This window comes from Achroia grisella, unplaced genomic scaffold (assembly GCF_030625045.1).
Source record: "Achroia grisella isolate CSIRO2021 unplaced genomic scaffold, CSIRO_AGI_Agris_v1 utg546, whole genome shotgun sequence".
Classification (NCBI taxonomy): Eukaryota; Metazoa; Arthropoda; class Insecta; order Lepidoptera; family Pyralidae; genus Achroia; species Achroia grisella.
Window position 1 is genome coordinate 879,390 of NW_026712931.1, and position 15,969 is coordinate 895,358.

General features: G+C 28.8%; 1 protein-coding gene across 1 annotated transcript in view; it reads left to right on the plus strand.

Moving 5' to 3' along the window:
- LOC131848171 (collagen alpha-2(V) chain-like) overlaps positions 1–7,405 on the plus strand; it is a 39,277-nt gene extending 31,872 nt beyond the window's left edge. The window contains exons 19-22 of the mRNA XM_059197942.1: positions 1,274–1,453; positions 5,225–5,368; positions 5,656–5,736; positions 7,070–7,405. Coding sequence (XP_059053925.1) covers positions 1,274–1,453; positions 5,225–5,368; positions 5,656–5,736; positions 7,070–7,142 — 478 coding nt within the window. The 3' untranslated portion in view covers positions 7,143–7,405. The remainder of the gene's footprint in view (positions 1–1,273; positions 1,454–5,224; positions 5,369–5,655; positions 5,737–7,069) is intronic.
- The last annotated feature ends 8,564 nt before the right edge of the window (positions 7,406–15,969 follow it).

Genomic DNA, 15,969 nt, shown 5'->3' on the forward strand with positions numbered 1-15,969 from the left:
AATATCATAAGTTTCAATTGATATTCAAAAATGTATTTAATATATTCACGCAACTTTATGAAGATATAACACATATTATACTAGTTATATCACTATGTTACTTTTTAGTGTATCTAGGATAATTAACATAATTTGATGTAAAATGCAGTTGATCGATAACATCTACCAAACTCTAATTCTAGAAATTTAATTTAAATAAAGGATATATATTACATTTTCGATGAACTCTTCATTGTTTAGTGCATGTATTGTTATCATAGCGTGATATGAATCACTGGCAAGCATCATATCATGCTATAATAACAATACCTGCATTAAATAATGAACATTGTTATTATACTATAGTTAAAACGGTATTATATGTAGCACATTAAAAAAACATTAGATAACGGGTAATATATTACAATCTTGATTATTATCGTAATAAACTATCACTGTCCACGATATAACCGAAGTAAATGATTGGAAATGAGTCTATGTTAAGAAATGAAATACGAATAAATTTAAATTTATTTTCTATTCTATAATCAGTATATAAAACAAAATACTTTATATAGGTCGCCTTACTGTCTACAATTTTGATCTATGATTACCATTAAAATATTTATCCATGAAACAAATTGTTTTGAAATGTTATATGAGGTAGTCATACATATAGACGATTAATAACATAGTGAAGAATATAACACTATATAGGCGTATTTTAAATAGGACATATAGTTTGGTCCCTTGAAATGATTGGGCTTGTTACCGATGTTTCCATAATCACGAAGTTAGAATTATAAATTGTAACAAAAAGTTCATTTTAGTGGTGTCCAGATTACAACTAAAGACTTTTGGAGTCTCAAATTGAAAAATCAAAATCATTGTAACTTTATTCATGTAGGTCTATTACACACTATTATGATATCTAATCTACCGTTAATTCGGAGTGCTTTCGAGCTAAGAAGAACTGATAAGAAACTCAGCACTCTTTCTATTCAAATGAGGTAGTATATCACTACAAAAATACAGATTCTTTTTTAATTTAAATTAAGGAGAATGTAGTGACGTACATACGCTGTTGCATTTTTGTCGAAAAGAAATAATTTAATCAGTAGACCGAATAGACCAGTTCCACAACACGTTGGTCACTATACTCTCAATGAAGAAGTTACTACACATAGCGTTACTACGTTAATCAGACACTGTTTTTTTTTTCGTAACTTAATGTTCAAATATTATTTTATTCTACTTGTAAATTAATATTTTTTTTATATTTCTATTTCACTAGGGTTCAAACGATAGACTCAATTGTCAGTTGGGTGGACCGAGAAATACCAGTAGTGAACACACGTGGCGATGTTCTCTTCAACTCTTGGGGAGAGATGTTTGATGGATCGGGAGCTTTATTCGCTCATGCTCCAAGAATTTACAGCTTTAGTGGACAAAACGTACTCATGGATTCTGGCTGGTAAGCAATTGTAATAAATAATCTCATCTCATAATAATAATAAATATTACTAATTTGGTATACAATTTCTTTTACGTTTTATGTTTAATTATTCTTTTATATTTTTTATGGAAAATGTATAATACTTTTACCCGAATATTAAATCATACAAGTAATAAAATCGTAATCGTATCGTAATTTATATAAAAATATAATATAAACAAATCCACCTATAATGTGCATGTAAATTAATGTTAATGAATTGAAAAAAAAGCCTTTTAGAATTGTTTTTTTGGATATCTGAACGTTTGTATACTCTGATCTTAGATAAGGATTAACTGATCTAAAGACAACCGTCTTTGTTATACTGAATATATTGTAGTAAGTCTCAACCAAAAAAACAAATTGTTCATTATTTAACCAACGTTATTATAAATCACGTATGCGAAGTTGAGGTAGCAATTTATATTAAATAAAATCATTTTATAGTATCAATGTAAGGATTAACGGATCTTTGTTACTTTACATTAAATAATATATCTGAATCGTGTCTCCCAGACGCGCTGATGTTTAAATTAATGCAATAATCCTCGGCCGAATGTCGAGGGACAGCTGTCAGCCATCATTGAAACAGTTCTATATATAAATTAATATTATCTACTAGGTTTATCCAATGGCTATGTATACGCGAACTACGATGTACTTTATATAATGGACACTCTAGGATATTTATGTAGCCAAAACTTAAACACGTTGATCCAATTTTTATATGATATTGAGTATGAAACATCCCTGTATTTCTTCAAATTCACTTATGCTATATTAGTGAAATTGACATTAATTTAATAAATAATGAGACAATTCATAAAAAGGCATTACTATTTCTTATTAAACTATGTCTCTTTAAGTATATACATACATTGTAATATAGTTAATGCGGAAGTGAGTCCTTTTAATATGTTCGTTTAGTGTTTCCTTTTAATATTAATGAAATTTCACATCAAGATAAACTTATCTATCATAATGACGGAGATGGGCTATCTATTATTAAAAAAAACCAGACGAAGTAACGATACAGCCCGATATCTATCTTTATATATTAACCAGAGTGAAATTGGGACATAGCGTCGGTACTTAGTGAAGTGATAGTATCCTGCCTAAAGTGTATCTAATATTGGGTTATGTTCAATCAATCTATCATATTACAATTAATAGGCGGTGTTTCGTAGTAATAATACAAATAATGTTAAATAATAATGTTATCGGTTGAGACAATGTAGGTATATTACAGATAATAATGGACTGACAAAATGTAAAAATATTGATATTTTACACTAAACAACAAAGGTAAGAATGTAAGGTGGGGTGAAACAGTTTAGACACGGCAGTTCTTAGTAGACAATTTCTAGTTGTCTTTCTATGTAACTATTCCATGTTACATAGAAAGACAACTAGAATTATAATTGCATGTTATATATTGATGTAGCTGTGTCCTATAGGCGGCATTATTTAGTTTATATGTTTACGCTATAACTAGAAGAATATAAAGTCTATATATAGATAGAATACAAGTATAGAATTGAAAGAGGCAAGAGGCAACGTATATCTATAACCTAGCGATTTTCATTGTTTAGGTATAGTATCACACAGTAATATAGTACATAATATATCATACAATACGTATATCTAAGGATAGAGGACTGAAAAACTATAGGGAATGATGAAGCAAAATATATAGTATAACATGGTATATGTCGTCCTCTCGACAGTTTCATAACAAGCACACATGCCGGTCCCAGTGTCTCTTGACTTCATCCTCAGTGTATATTTTATTATACAAAGGAAATTTAATGAGTACAAACAATGAATATGTTCATTAAAAGTTCACTAAATTAATAAAAGCCATTGGAAAATAGTAGTGCATATATATATAAAAGGAATAAAATGATTTGATTTCTTTTCATTAAATTTTCTTATACCTTGTAATACGGAATTGCTTTTTTATATTTAGATTAATTGGAATATAAATAATTAGCTGCTATGTGCGACTTCATCTGCTTTTTTTATCTATCTCTTTTATGTATATACGCAATAATATATAAAAATACATATATTTTAAGTACTATTATTTATTTACATTATAATATATGAATACAAATCCTCAGAAATACGTAAATCAGTTAATAATTAAAATAATTTGTGTACAAAGTATCTTATCTCCGCCATTATCATACAGTCTTTCTATATGCCATTTTTTTATTCAGATCCATACAGCCGTTTAGTCGTATAAAAATATAATAAAAAGTTACAAACAAACAGACAGATACATTTAGCATTTATAATACTAGTATAAATATTGCAATTATATAAAAAAACTTTTAGGTTAATACGTTTTTTCTCTCCTTGGTATCTAAATTGAAATTCAATTTACCAATATAATATTGGCGTACCGCTTTCTCAGGAGTAGATCATTAATAAAATATTAGATACAGAACCTATATAATAGGGTTAGGTCTCAAGGAGGTTTCGTCTTTATTGTTTTCTTCATAAGATATCCATTAGACGCATTTTCATAAATATTTAAATAGTACTTTGTCTGTGTCAGAACCGTCAGATATATTACATTAAAATGTGATATTTTACGTTTCATACAGAAAAATGTTATTAAAAACGTAATACTTATAAAGAGATCGTAAACATGCAGTGGAAATTAAAATCATGCAGCACTACGTCTACCATCGTAGATCGTGTCACAGACATGAAAAAACGATATTATACTTTTTTCTGTTTGTCTATGCATTTAAGCACGCTAACCTCAGAAAGGCGTTTCTGAGGTTACCGTGCACAAACGGATAGACAAACAGAATAAAAATAATCAGTATGAATGTGTAATAACAACTTCTAGTCACAGACTTTTAGTGTTTATTTAATTCAAGTCAATACTTAAAGTTCAAGAAATTATATTATCAGAATAATAATATTATAGCCAATAACAATATTAATTATTCCGAATAATATTTGTACAATATCATGGGTACATCTAGTATAGATGATAAAATTATATTAACTCTTTTGTTTAGTTCAACGTTCTCGTTATAAAGACGAGTACTTATTAAATTACAAAGGAATCGTCTGAGACATTAATAAACCATAATAATTTAACATTAGAAAACAGAAACAACATAGTAATTTCTACATACTCGTATTTACATAGGTTTCTGGTTTAAATTAAAGAAAGAGAAAACAATAAAATACCTTTTATTCTAAATGTACCTTTTAGTATAATTATTTGTGTAGTATAATTAATTTGGTTCATGTTCATTCGTTTGTTAGCGTTGAATTAAAAAATGATACATTTTATTCTTTTTGTTATCATTATTCACAGGGTTGATAGTAATTTCGTGTACGAAACTAGTAAACCAATGTGTCAGAAATGATTAAAACTTCTTTATAGAGTTATGAAATATATATTTTTCAAGTTTTTTGAAAATGCTTGAGTAATAAAGTCGTTTTAATATAAAACTTAAACGTTACTGTGACATTACTAAAAAATAATATATTTTTTTAACTTGACACACAAATATTTCATTTGCCAGATTCGAACTCACAACCTTATTCTGTGGAAGTAAACTTTTACAATTACAATTTAGTTGTTGTTACTAAAGTCTGATAATATCTTAGTACTAATTCTTAGCGCTATTTCGTTTAGAAGAAGCTGATTACTTTATTTAATATTATCACAATCCTTTTTCTTTTACAAACTGAATATGAAACGATTTCCAATTCTCCTAGGCCTACTAAAGCCGTTTGGCATGGAACTAGTCCAAACGGCGAGCCAGCGATGGACGCATATTGTGACGCATGGCACAGTAGTGCACCGGACAAGTTCGGTTTAGCATCGTCACTACGCTCAAACAAATTATTAGATCAAGAAACGTAAGTACTCTTAACTAATTTCGTAAATGTAATTTTGAATTCTATTATATATACTGTGAATACTTTAAGTAATACGCCCCATTTATAAAGCGATTTCGTTAATTATTTATTTATTGCATAAATAAGATTCACCCTGTAATGAAAGGCGTAAAGTTGTCATTATTATAATCAGTTGCGGAACAACATCATATAATCAATGTTAATAAACATAATACCTCTTTAAATACAAATGTATAATTTTTTATACTTTCTGCGCACATGTATATAATAAAACATTACATTTTTAGGTATTCATGCAGCAGTAGACTGATAGTACTATGCATCGAAGCTACACCAGTAGATACAGTTAGAAGAAAAAAACGATCAAAGTAAGTATTATTATTACCTGTATCTATGATTATTACTTTAACAGTTTAGTATATTTAGTTCTAAATATACTAAAATTTAGATTAAAAAAACAATAATAAACAACATTGGCTGCTGTAACTTCATTCATTGGAGAGAGCCATGTTGCTATATATTCGATATTTTTTCATTGTATCAAATGAGATGTTTTTGGTAAAAAGTAATACATAAATATATATTTAATTGTTAATGTAATTAACAGTTTTATGACTACTGGTATATTTATTAGTACTGGTATATTTTTAGCGAAGATTTTAATCTTCGCTAAAAATATACCAGTACTCACAGATACTAAGGTGCTGTTCAATATATTGGAGCAGTTGTAACATATTCTACAGACTTGGCTTTGTCACTACTTGTCTATTTTATGGATAAGAGGTGGCTCACAGACTAAAGCTGAATATAGACGTTATTGTTCTATTATTCAGCGAATACAGGACGTGAGAGAACATAATAATAAAATGTGTATGAATCGTGTCAAGGAGAGTTTTAACCGATTCTTATGATTATTATTGCAATATAGTTCTAATAATTGGTTCTTTATGTTAGATATAGTTCAATATCAAATGATTGAATGAAAGTACAATTCACGCGAGCTCGAATAATTCGATTTTTTATCTTTTTTATTTTAAAATAGCTAGTATAATATTTTTTTCATTTTTCTTTTTAGAAACCATTATTTAGTAAGATGAATAATTAGAATAATTATGTATCATATAATTAATTACTGTACGACAATATTACCATTAATAGTAGGTAATAGTTTAATATTTTAATATTTGTTTTTTTTTTTAATACAGTTTTCATGTCATTATAAAATCATTTTGCAAATGCTCTTGTTTTATGAGAGAAAACAATTTAACCGATGTAGTGACCCAAATAAATGTTCAGGGGCGAAACTAATCTAAACTGCAATTAGTGAGAGCTGTTGAAAAACGGACGGGACCGGACAAACTACCTATACTGTCGTTGTAATATACTTTTAAATTAAATACTTTTTAAATAAATTTTAATTATTATTTACATTTGAGTGTATTTATTTGCATAGCATTAATAAATGTAAACCTTTAATAATTGTATCAAGTGAAACTGAAGTGACTACAGTTTATGTATTTCAAAGTTTCAATAATTAATTATATTTTATGTAAATATATATATGGAGATATAAGATGTTATATTTTTAATTACAGTATTTTAATACCTATCAACAATTTGCGCAATTATACATAAAACTAGTAAATAATATTTTTATACGTTATTTTATGTTCATATTCATAATAGTGTTGTCTTTAACAGGTTTCGCCAAGAGAGGCTACATTACTTAAAAGATATTGAGGAACGACAAAACGAGACGAGATTAAAGTTATAGACATTGAATGCCTAGTATTTTTAAATAAGAAAAAAATGTGAAGACTGTAAATAATATAGATATTACTGATGTTTCTTGAAGCAATGATTCCAGTGGAACATATTGACAATATATTTCATAACGATTAATAGCATCTACGATTTCAGAAGGGTTAAGGGGCTTTCCATGAATTACGTCACATGTTGAACAAAACAATAAACTACAAAGGGGGGTCGACCAAGTGTTATATTGTATGTATCAAGGATGTTAAGGAGCTCCGTAACCGTAACCGAAACTATCGGATATCCGATATAAAAAATATTCGTAACCGTAACCGAATCCGAAATAAAAGTTTCGGATAATGTCAGATAGGGGGGCAAGGGAGTCTCATTGAGACCGTTATGTAACTATTTTATTAGCTATTTGTATTTTACTTTTGAAATTCCTTAAAAAATTAATATCCGAAGTTATCCGAAACTAACGGATATCCCATAGTCTTCCTTCACGAAGGTGGACATCGTTGTTGATGGGGACCCTGGTCACAAACGTGTTGTGACTCGATTCCAGCTGCGTCACACTCCTTATTTGTAACAAGAGGGGGGAGGTAAAAATTACTGATATTAGTATGACGTAATTTATGGACGAGCCCTAATAACATGCGGTGACCATACTATTAATTTATTTTGAGCATAACGCTGTTAGAACTTCAACAAACGAATGTGTAAATAAGGTGACGTTTATAATACGTAGAACTTAATTACGGTATATGTCTGACCCAACATTTTATTAATACACTATTTGCCAATATGACGGCGAATCCAAAGCTAGCAAATCTAACAAAATAAATAAAAAAACGTGTTATTTAGCTAACATCGCTGTCGGTTGCAATTAACGCCTTGGTAACAGGTTATTGGGCAAACGTATTTGAGTTGAGGCCTAACATTATTGTATAAGAGACGGTTTCTAAAATAATATTCTAGCTGTGGATGCGTCTTTATGTATATATATATTGAGGTTGACTGGGTTAAATGTAAATATTAGATAAATTGTTCGCAGTGGAAGTTTATGAGTGATTCCAGTAAGACTGGTAATAATAACTCCTTTACCAGACGAGTCGAAAATTCTAGAATGTTTTATATAATTTAATTTTGTTTAAATACTAATTACCGTTACTAGTCTTATAGGAAACATCTCTAAAATATGGTGTCAGGAATATCTCTGTGGTGATGATGTCAATTATATTCTTTTAAAAGAATATATAATTAATAATTATTAATTATTTATTATCGCAGATTTAGATTATTTAGCACTTTCTAATGTTTCACTTCTATTATGATTGATAGTTTGTAATTCGGAGTATATATAAAAGGTGTTGTAGAAATTTACTATACTTATATTTGAATTTTATTAAGGTGTTGCAAAAATTTCTTTTTTGCACACTAGGATCCTGGATCACGTACCCAAATACTGTTACGGCAAGTGATTTGAGAAAGCTAGTACAGTTTGGTATAAAAGGAGCTGAACACATTTTACTAATTACTGCGTTCATTATAACGGGTTCGTGAGTGTTCGTAAAGTTTTATTGCGGACCGTACTTCGACTGAATAAAATCCAATGTTCGTGAAAATATTTAAAAAAATATAAGTACTCTATTTATACCTAGTCTTTATTGATTTTAACTATTCACAATTCGACGTGATTGGTTAAAAATATTAATAGAATCAGAATATTTGTTGTATATATATCAGTGTCGGTGATATTTAGATTCCTATATCTCTATCTTCTATACGCGACACAATGTCAATTTATATAAAACTAGCTGTCCCGGCAAACTTTGGATTACCATATAAATTAATATCTCTCTTAAAAAGTAGGGGTTGATGCTACAAGGGTGAAAATTTAGGATTGTATGGATTTTTAATGCCACATTATATAAAAATAAAAAGATATGTCAAAAAAATGTTAGGGATGGACAACCTTTATCACTTATATGAAAAATAGATATCAGCCGATTCTCAGACCTGAATATACATTTAAAATTTCATAAAAATCAGCCAAGCCGTTTCGGAGGTGTATGGTAACTAACATTGTGATACGAGAATTTAATATATAAGATATTCATAAATCGTGTTGAGGCCTATTTACCTACTATCATTCTCAAGTGAAGTACGGCCCATAATTGTGCTGATAATGTACTTTTTTAGATGAAAGTGTTTATTATAACGGTAAAGATATTTTGAATTTATAAGTCACAAAAAATATGACATTTATTTTTACATTAGTTCTTATCAAATATCTCTGTTTCTATAGAGTTCTTGGATTACTTTACCCAACTGCTGTCCAAATTTCGTATTTTTGGCTTCAATTGACACCCACTTAACTTAAAAATAAATAAAATGCGGCGATTTTTCTTAGTTAGAGATATGAAGATTAAAACGGTTTCTCTTCATATTTCTTAGTTAAATTTAGAATCTTTTCTATATCTAGAAATTAGAGTCGTTTTAATGCATACAAGCTACAAGCTTTGCTTGGTTTGGAACTAGTTGATGCTGTATGGGACATATGGAGAAATTTATATATTTTGTTCGTAAAAGTACATATATACACAATATCTATTATATATATGGCATTTACATACACAAATACATACGCACACACATATACATAGGATGTTAAAATATTAAAAAACATACTGTAATGTCAATATGTCTTGTGTATTAAATAGAAAACTGTATTTAAATAAATATATTAAACATATTCTTTTTATAGTAAATTCACTATATTGGGTAATAAAATCATATAATTAAAACTGGCGCTTCATCTGCATTGCAGTATTGAATAGCTCCGATAAGTTTGGGCTCTGCTAAATCTTTTTTGGATGACGTGTCCTATTGTTTCTGATTAATATAATGAAGTGTGACAATAATATCAGTATTTGACAGTCTATTAACAAAAATTAATATATTTATTCGGAATTAAAACTAATATCTTGATCGCATGATCATTAAGTCAGGGTGGTCTTGACGAATGCCTCAAGAATTAAGCACGATGATTTAGAAGGAATAGAAAGATTTCACGGTTTATTAAAACTTTCTTAAATTACAATAATTTCAATGTAATTTAAAAGTTATAGGTATACAAACCCTCATATAATTAAGCTGATTGATGACATAAAAATAGTAATACAAACAATTGCTGTACTTTATATTTATCTTTGTATCAACGTAAGCTCGAGTTTCTCATTTAAGAACCAGTAAATTTTATAAATATTTTATTTTAAATTAATATGATGTTAACATAGTTAACCATAGTTTTATCATTAAAGTAATAGTTACTTTAATGATAAAATATAATGCAAGTCCTAAACATCATTAAATATATTATTTCATTTATATCTATAGAAGTTTGTAAAACCTATCTATGTACATATGTATATTAACAAATAATTATTTTATTCGACTAAATACATAATTTATTTATGATGTAAAATAATATGTTACATAGTTTATAATATATTATATGTCTTATTAATATATTACACATAGATAAACGTGTATCAAAGTAATATTGTTGTGTGTTTATAAATGGAAGTAAAAATTATTTGCCTTACTAAGTTTCATCAAACATTCATATGTTATTCTTTAATACAAACAAAAATACCTGTTCTTATTTTACGAATGTATTAATAAGCATACAGGGTTTGCCATATTTGAAATAAATCATTGTATGTGACTATTTATCTATCTATATGTAATAATAATATAAATGATATAGCTATATAGCCTGCCCGTCTGTTTCTTACATTTGTAACGAGTAAACAACTAAATGGGTCTTAATAAAATTTAAAGTGAAAATAGATCGTATCAGTTTGACTTAAGCCTTTAAATTAAAGGATTATTCAGTTATATATAGGATATTTCATTTGAATTGATAATTCTATTGAATAAAACCACGGGTAATAACTAGTCAGTAATAAATTTAGTTTAAAGTTTAGTAAATTATAACTGCAATCGTCACGCTAGCGTTGCGCCGCCGTCACGCTTCGCGGCAATGTGGACAAGCCTTAATGGCCCGTCTCATGGTAAGCATCTACTTCAACTCATGAACATTTATTAACAACACAACTTACTTTCATAGTGTAAAACATTTTTAAAATGCCTAATTTTGAAATTTGTTCTAAGATTTCCTTTAATGTTTTTAAAGCGCAGGCCACTCATTCTACAAATAAAGCTAAAGTTAACTTCCTGTTACCCCTGCTATTTGGTATAAAATATAGCCGATGACCGTACTTCTGATATAAATTTATATTTACGATAAACAGACTGTTTAAAATGAATATAGATGTAGTATATATATGATGGTCTAATTTATAAATTTTAACGACTAGTTTTCTTAATGTCTGTATTTTATATAATATAATAATAATTTTATATGATGTGAAAACTAAGGTCGCTGGTGATAAAAAAACATATATTTCAAGTAAAAGAATATTATAATAGTCTAAACAGATGCATCTTACTCAATAAGTTAACAGTCTAAGATTGAAAATATTGAGATAGAGTTAGAGCGATAGAGTTACAGCGAATTTTGTTACGAGAAAATTAAACTACTAAACTTCTCCACCAATTTGATAATTGAACCCAAAACAATTAGTAATATATTTATTTCCACGCGTCTGTTCACAATAATCTCAGAAATTCCTTAACCGTCGTGAGTGCTGTTTTCACTAATTCAATTGCTAACTTAAATTAAACTTACCTAAAAATTTTTACATTAAATTTGAATTACTTTTTCGTCGTCGTCGAAGTCGCGGGCTGAGTCTATAGAACACCTTTTCGGTACCCGAATAAACCTAATTAAGTTTTACATAATTATTACACCGTTACCAGCAGAATACAAAGATTATCCTAACATGATAATGAGTGCCTAATTAAGTAAAATATTACACGCGTGTAAAATTTTCCTTTTATTATTACGTAATTTACATTTTATGCAAGCTATTCATAAAATTGCTTAGTCATATGCGGTGTTTGTTTATAAAGCAACCAATTCAATAACGGTTTACTATAATAAAACGATTTTAGGAAAAGCGATATTCAATTTCAATCGCTTTAAGAACTCACATCTTATCAATAATAGATAATGCGCACGGCCTACTCTCTGTAGGCTGTAGCGGAAAATCAGTGTTTAATCCTTGGGTTCCTTGCACAACTACAGTACGATGAACCAATAATGTACACTCATTGAGTGTTATCAGATAGTACTGTAGCGTACAGTTGATTTACTTTTTCAGTTTTGTTACTGGTTTTTATATGTTTATCTTTATGTTCTACAAAATATGAATACTGTATTCATATTTTCTTGTATCTATGCTAAATATGCAAATAAATTATTTATCTATCTATCTAACTTTAGTATCTATACTACTGAGCATCTATAATAATATTACAAAGCTAAAGATTTTGTGTTTTTGGTTTCATCGCGATAATTTCATGTAGTACTGGTTTAAATTGAAAAAGTATTTCAGTGTTAGATAATCCATTTATAGAGGTAAGGCTATCGTTAATGAAAAACGCTGATAAAATTGAATGGGTCAGATAGTAATATTAAACAGAAAAATAGGAGTTTATTAAAAAGAGCTTGACTGCTTTTTTAATATTTTTCCAGATTATTTTCTATTATATTACGATATTTTCTGCGATTAATGTTGTTTAATCTATTTATTATCTAATATTTACTATCTTTTAGGTTATTATCAACTTTTGCAATCATTAAAGTAAAGCTATTTATTTCTAAGTTGACTATCACCACAGTAATACATTTCACCTAATAGTTCCTGCCACCAATAAATTTGTATAGTGTGTAATAAATAATATAGTTACCTACCATAAATTAGTTCAATTTATTACAAACTTAAACGGAACGCCTAAAACGAATGTGATTAAATTAAATGCTTTTACAGTTTATTGTATATTAAAATTTCGTCATTACTCTTAGGATTTTATTTGTTTGTAATTTAACAAAGTTTATTTAACTAAGTTATTATTTATTGTACAGAGTCTAAACACTAGCTTCCAAAAACTGAAACATTTATAAATTATATTTAACAATTTTTTTAATTTAAGACAACATATTGAATATGAAATATAATTCAGAAATTCCAAGTAATAATTCTCAGTTTTCGGAACGTTTAAATTTAATATGCAACAAAATGCTATCTGTGTGTGAATGCATATTATTATTTTTATAATAATAATAATAATATTTTGTTAATAGTAGATTATTGCATTCGATCATCTGTGTCAAGTTTTACATCATAAAAGACCCTTGTAATTTTTCATTGTTGAAGAAAACAACGCTAGGTAAATTTTATTGTACTCACAAGTACAGATTGTTTTAAATATTAAAAAAGTTTTTTTTTTAATTGCAATTGTTTTATTTAATCTACTATTAAATCGGCTTTGTAATGTAATGTAACGAATGAAGAGATATTTTCCTACCATTCCTACATACCTTAATTTTATCGAGGTAGACTTTCTACGACTGACTGTCGTCGTCTGCATACCTCAGCCTCACTTATTTCAGCTTGTAATGTAAAATATGTTTAGTTTGAAAGGTGATATATGCTGGCAGTAACATTATATGAGAGCATAGGCTCTCCCTATGATATCGAATATATACATATTCTATATCATAAGGAAGTCCGGATAAGCGGTTGCCAAAGGTGTCACATTATAACGTGATACATGTGATGCTGTTCTCGTGTATAAGTCACGATTATTACTTAACATCAAAAGGAGCTTGTTTTTCATTAAAAAATAAAACGTGTAAGTAAATACCATGTTGATAATCGGGATGAATGGCAGTCCTCCACAGCGCAGTTTTCTATAAACTTTTGACCGTTGTGAAATCAACTTCCAGCAATAGCATTTCTGAACCGCTACGGAAATTTAAAACTTCAAGAAAAGAAGCCCGGCAACGTATCTGCACTTTCCCTGGTGTTGCGAGTGCTCATGGGCGGTGGTAATCACTTACCATCAGGTGAGCCGCAAGCTCGTTTGTCCTCTGTGCTTAAAAAAGTAGACTCTAGATTGGCAATGTACAAGTCATAAGTAACATCATACATCTGTATAATGTAATATTCACAGGTAAGCGACAGATAAAAATTTCCATCAGGCTACTCTTACATTAAGATTTATGAACTACTGTAGTACAGATGAGGCGCTGCTCTGAATACAAACCTAAGGCGTCGGTCGTCCGCAAATTCATTCCTTTACGTGTCCCATATTTCTTCAACTAGGCATTTGTACAGTCTATTCAGGTTTTATGTATACGAAATAACATGGAAATTATTTTTATACAGTAATTGAAATAGATCGTTTGTAATTAAAATTAAATTATATAGATAATAGCGAAGTCCGAATATATAAAACATTTGTGGTCGCTAGTAATCATTAAAATGAATTTGAATTACACGCAAATAAAACCTGTTTAAATGTTATTTCGATGTTCATACCTAATGAAAAGCTGTCAACGTGTAGGTAAGTAATTTTAATTAGAATTGGTTCAATATTTAAATATAATCAACGGTATGTACAATAAAAATAAAATACTCAATATATCAATTTCAAGTCCTATATAATTAAATACTATTATTTTATCTAGTTTGATAAAATAGAAAGTAATATTATGAAGATAATATTAAGTGATAATATTATAGCGATATACGATATTTTTAAATTGAAACTTAGTCCGCGATTATTACAATCACGACTGGCAATACCTCTAACTATCACATCGAATATTGCAGTCGTCAGAATATTCTATTTATAATTATATAATCTAAAGTAATAAAATATAAGTGGCTGATTGATGCTCAATTAAAAATTTGCTTCAATTTGTGAATAATTCGCAAGAACTATATCGAAGAGCCCATTGTCTGGTAGCTAATACAATTTTATTAGAATTTGGGCCATCAATCGTCGTCAAAAGCTCCAAATTGCGTCATCGCTCATTACAAAGCCTCTATGTAATAAATTCGGAAAAATTTGATGGAGGTGCCGAGTCACTGCTGAGCCATTTGTTAAAATAAGGCCACCAGAAATAGGTTGTCGTACTTGTCGCCGTAAAATGTTTTATGTGCCTTTATAAAAGACTAAGCTGCACAAAAACTCAGCTTTAATAAACATTACAGTGTAATCGGCTCTATATTACATATATATGACTCCGTAACTTTAATAACAGTGACAGGGGATTACATACATTTAAGTGGCATTACAACAGTCATAAATGAGAACAAATAACTACGAAAAGGATAAATAACGTTCACAACAATACAAAAAATTGAAATCATTACAAGCGCGGGCATAACATCTGCTCTACAAATATATTTTTGCAACTATACCATTCCAGCTTACTTCACATTTGGACTATATGCTCCTTGTAGTAAGACCCAAAATGCTTTATTTATGAAAATCTTTAGACGTAGCATGAATTGTACGTGACAGTACAATGACACAGCTGTTTCAAAGTGAGGTAACTCTGCTCATTATTTCGTTGTGAATAAAGGTGACAGTTTCTGGGTTCGCCATGTGTTAAAATATTAATCTAACTAATAAAACCGGAGCGTGGGACTGCATAAAGGGGACGTGCCGTTTGAAATTAAAAGGGATTTGGGGTAAATTAAAGGTGTTAGGTTTTCGTTCGAGCGGTCGAAGGGCGAACGTATCGCGTTGAAACATTTTAATATACATAAATTGAAATTTACTTATTTCTTATATCCATACTTTTGAATTGGATATTAAACATTTCGCGTTTGCAATCACTGGTTGGGGGTTCTCTCCCAAAC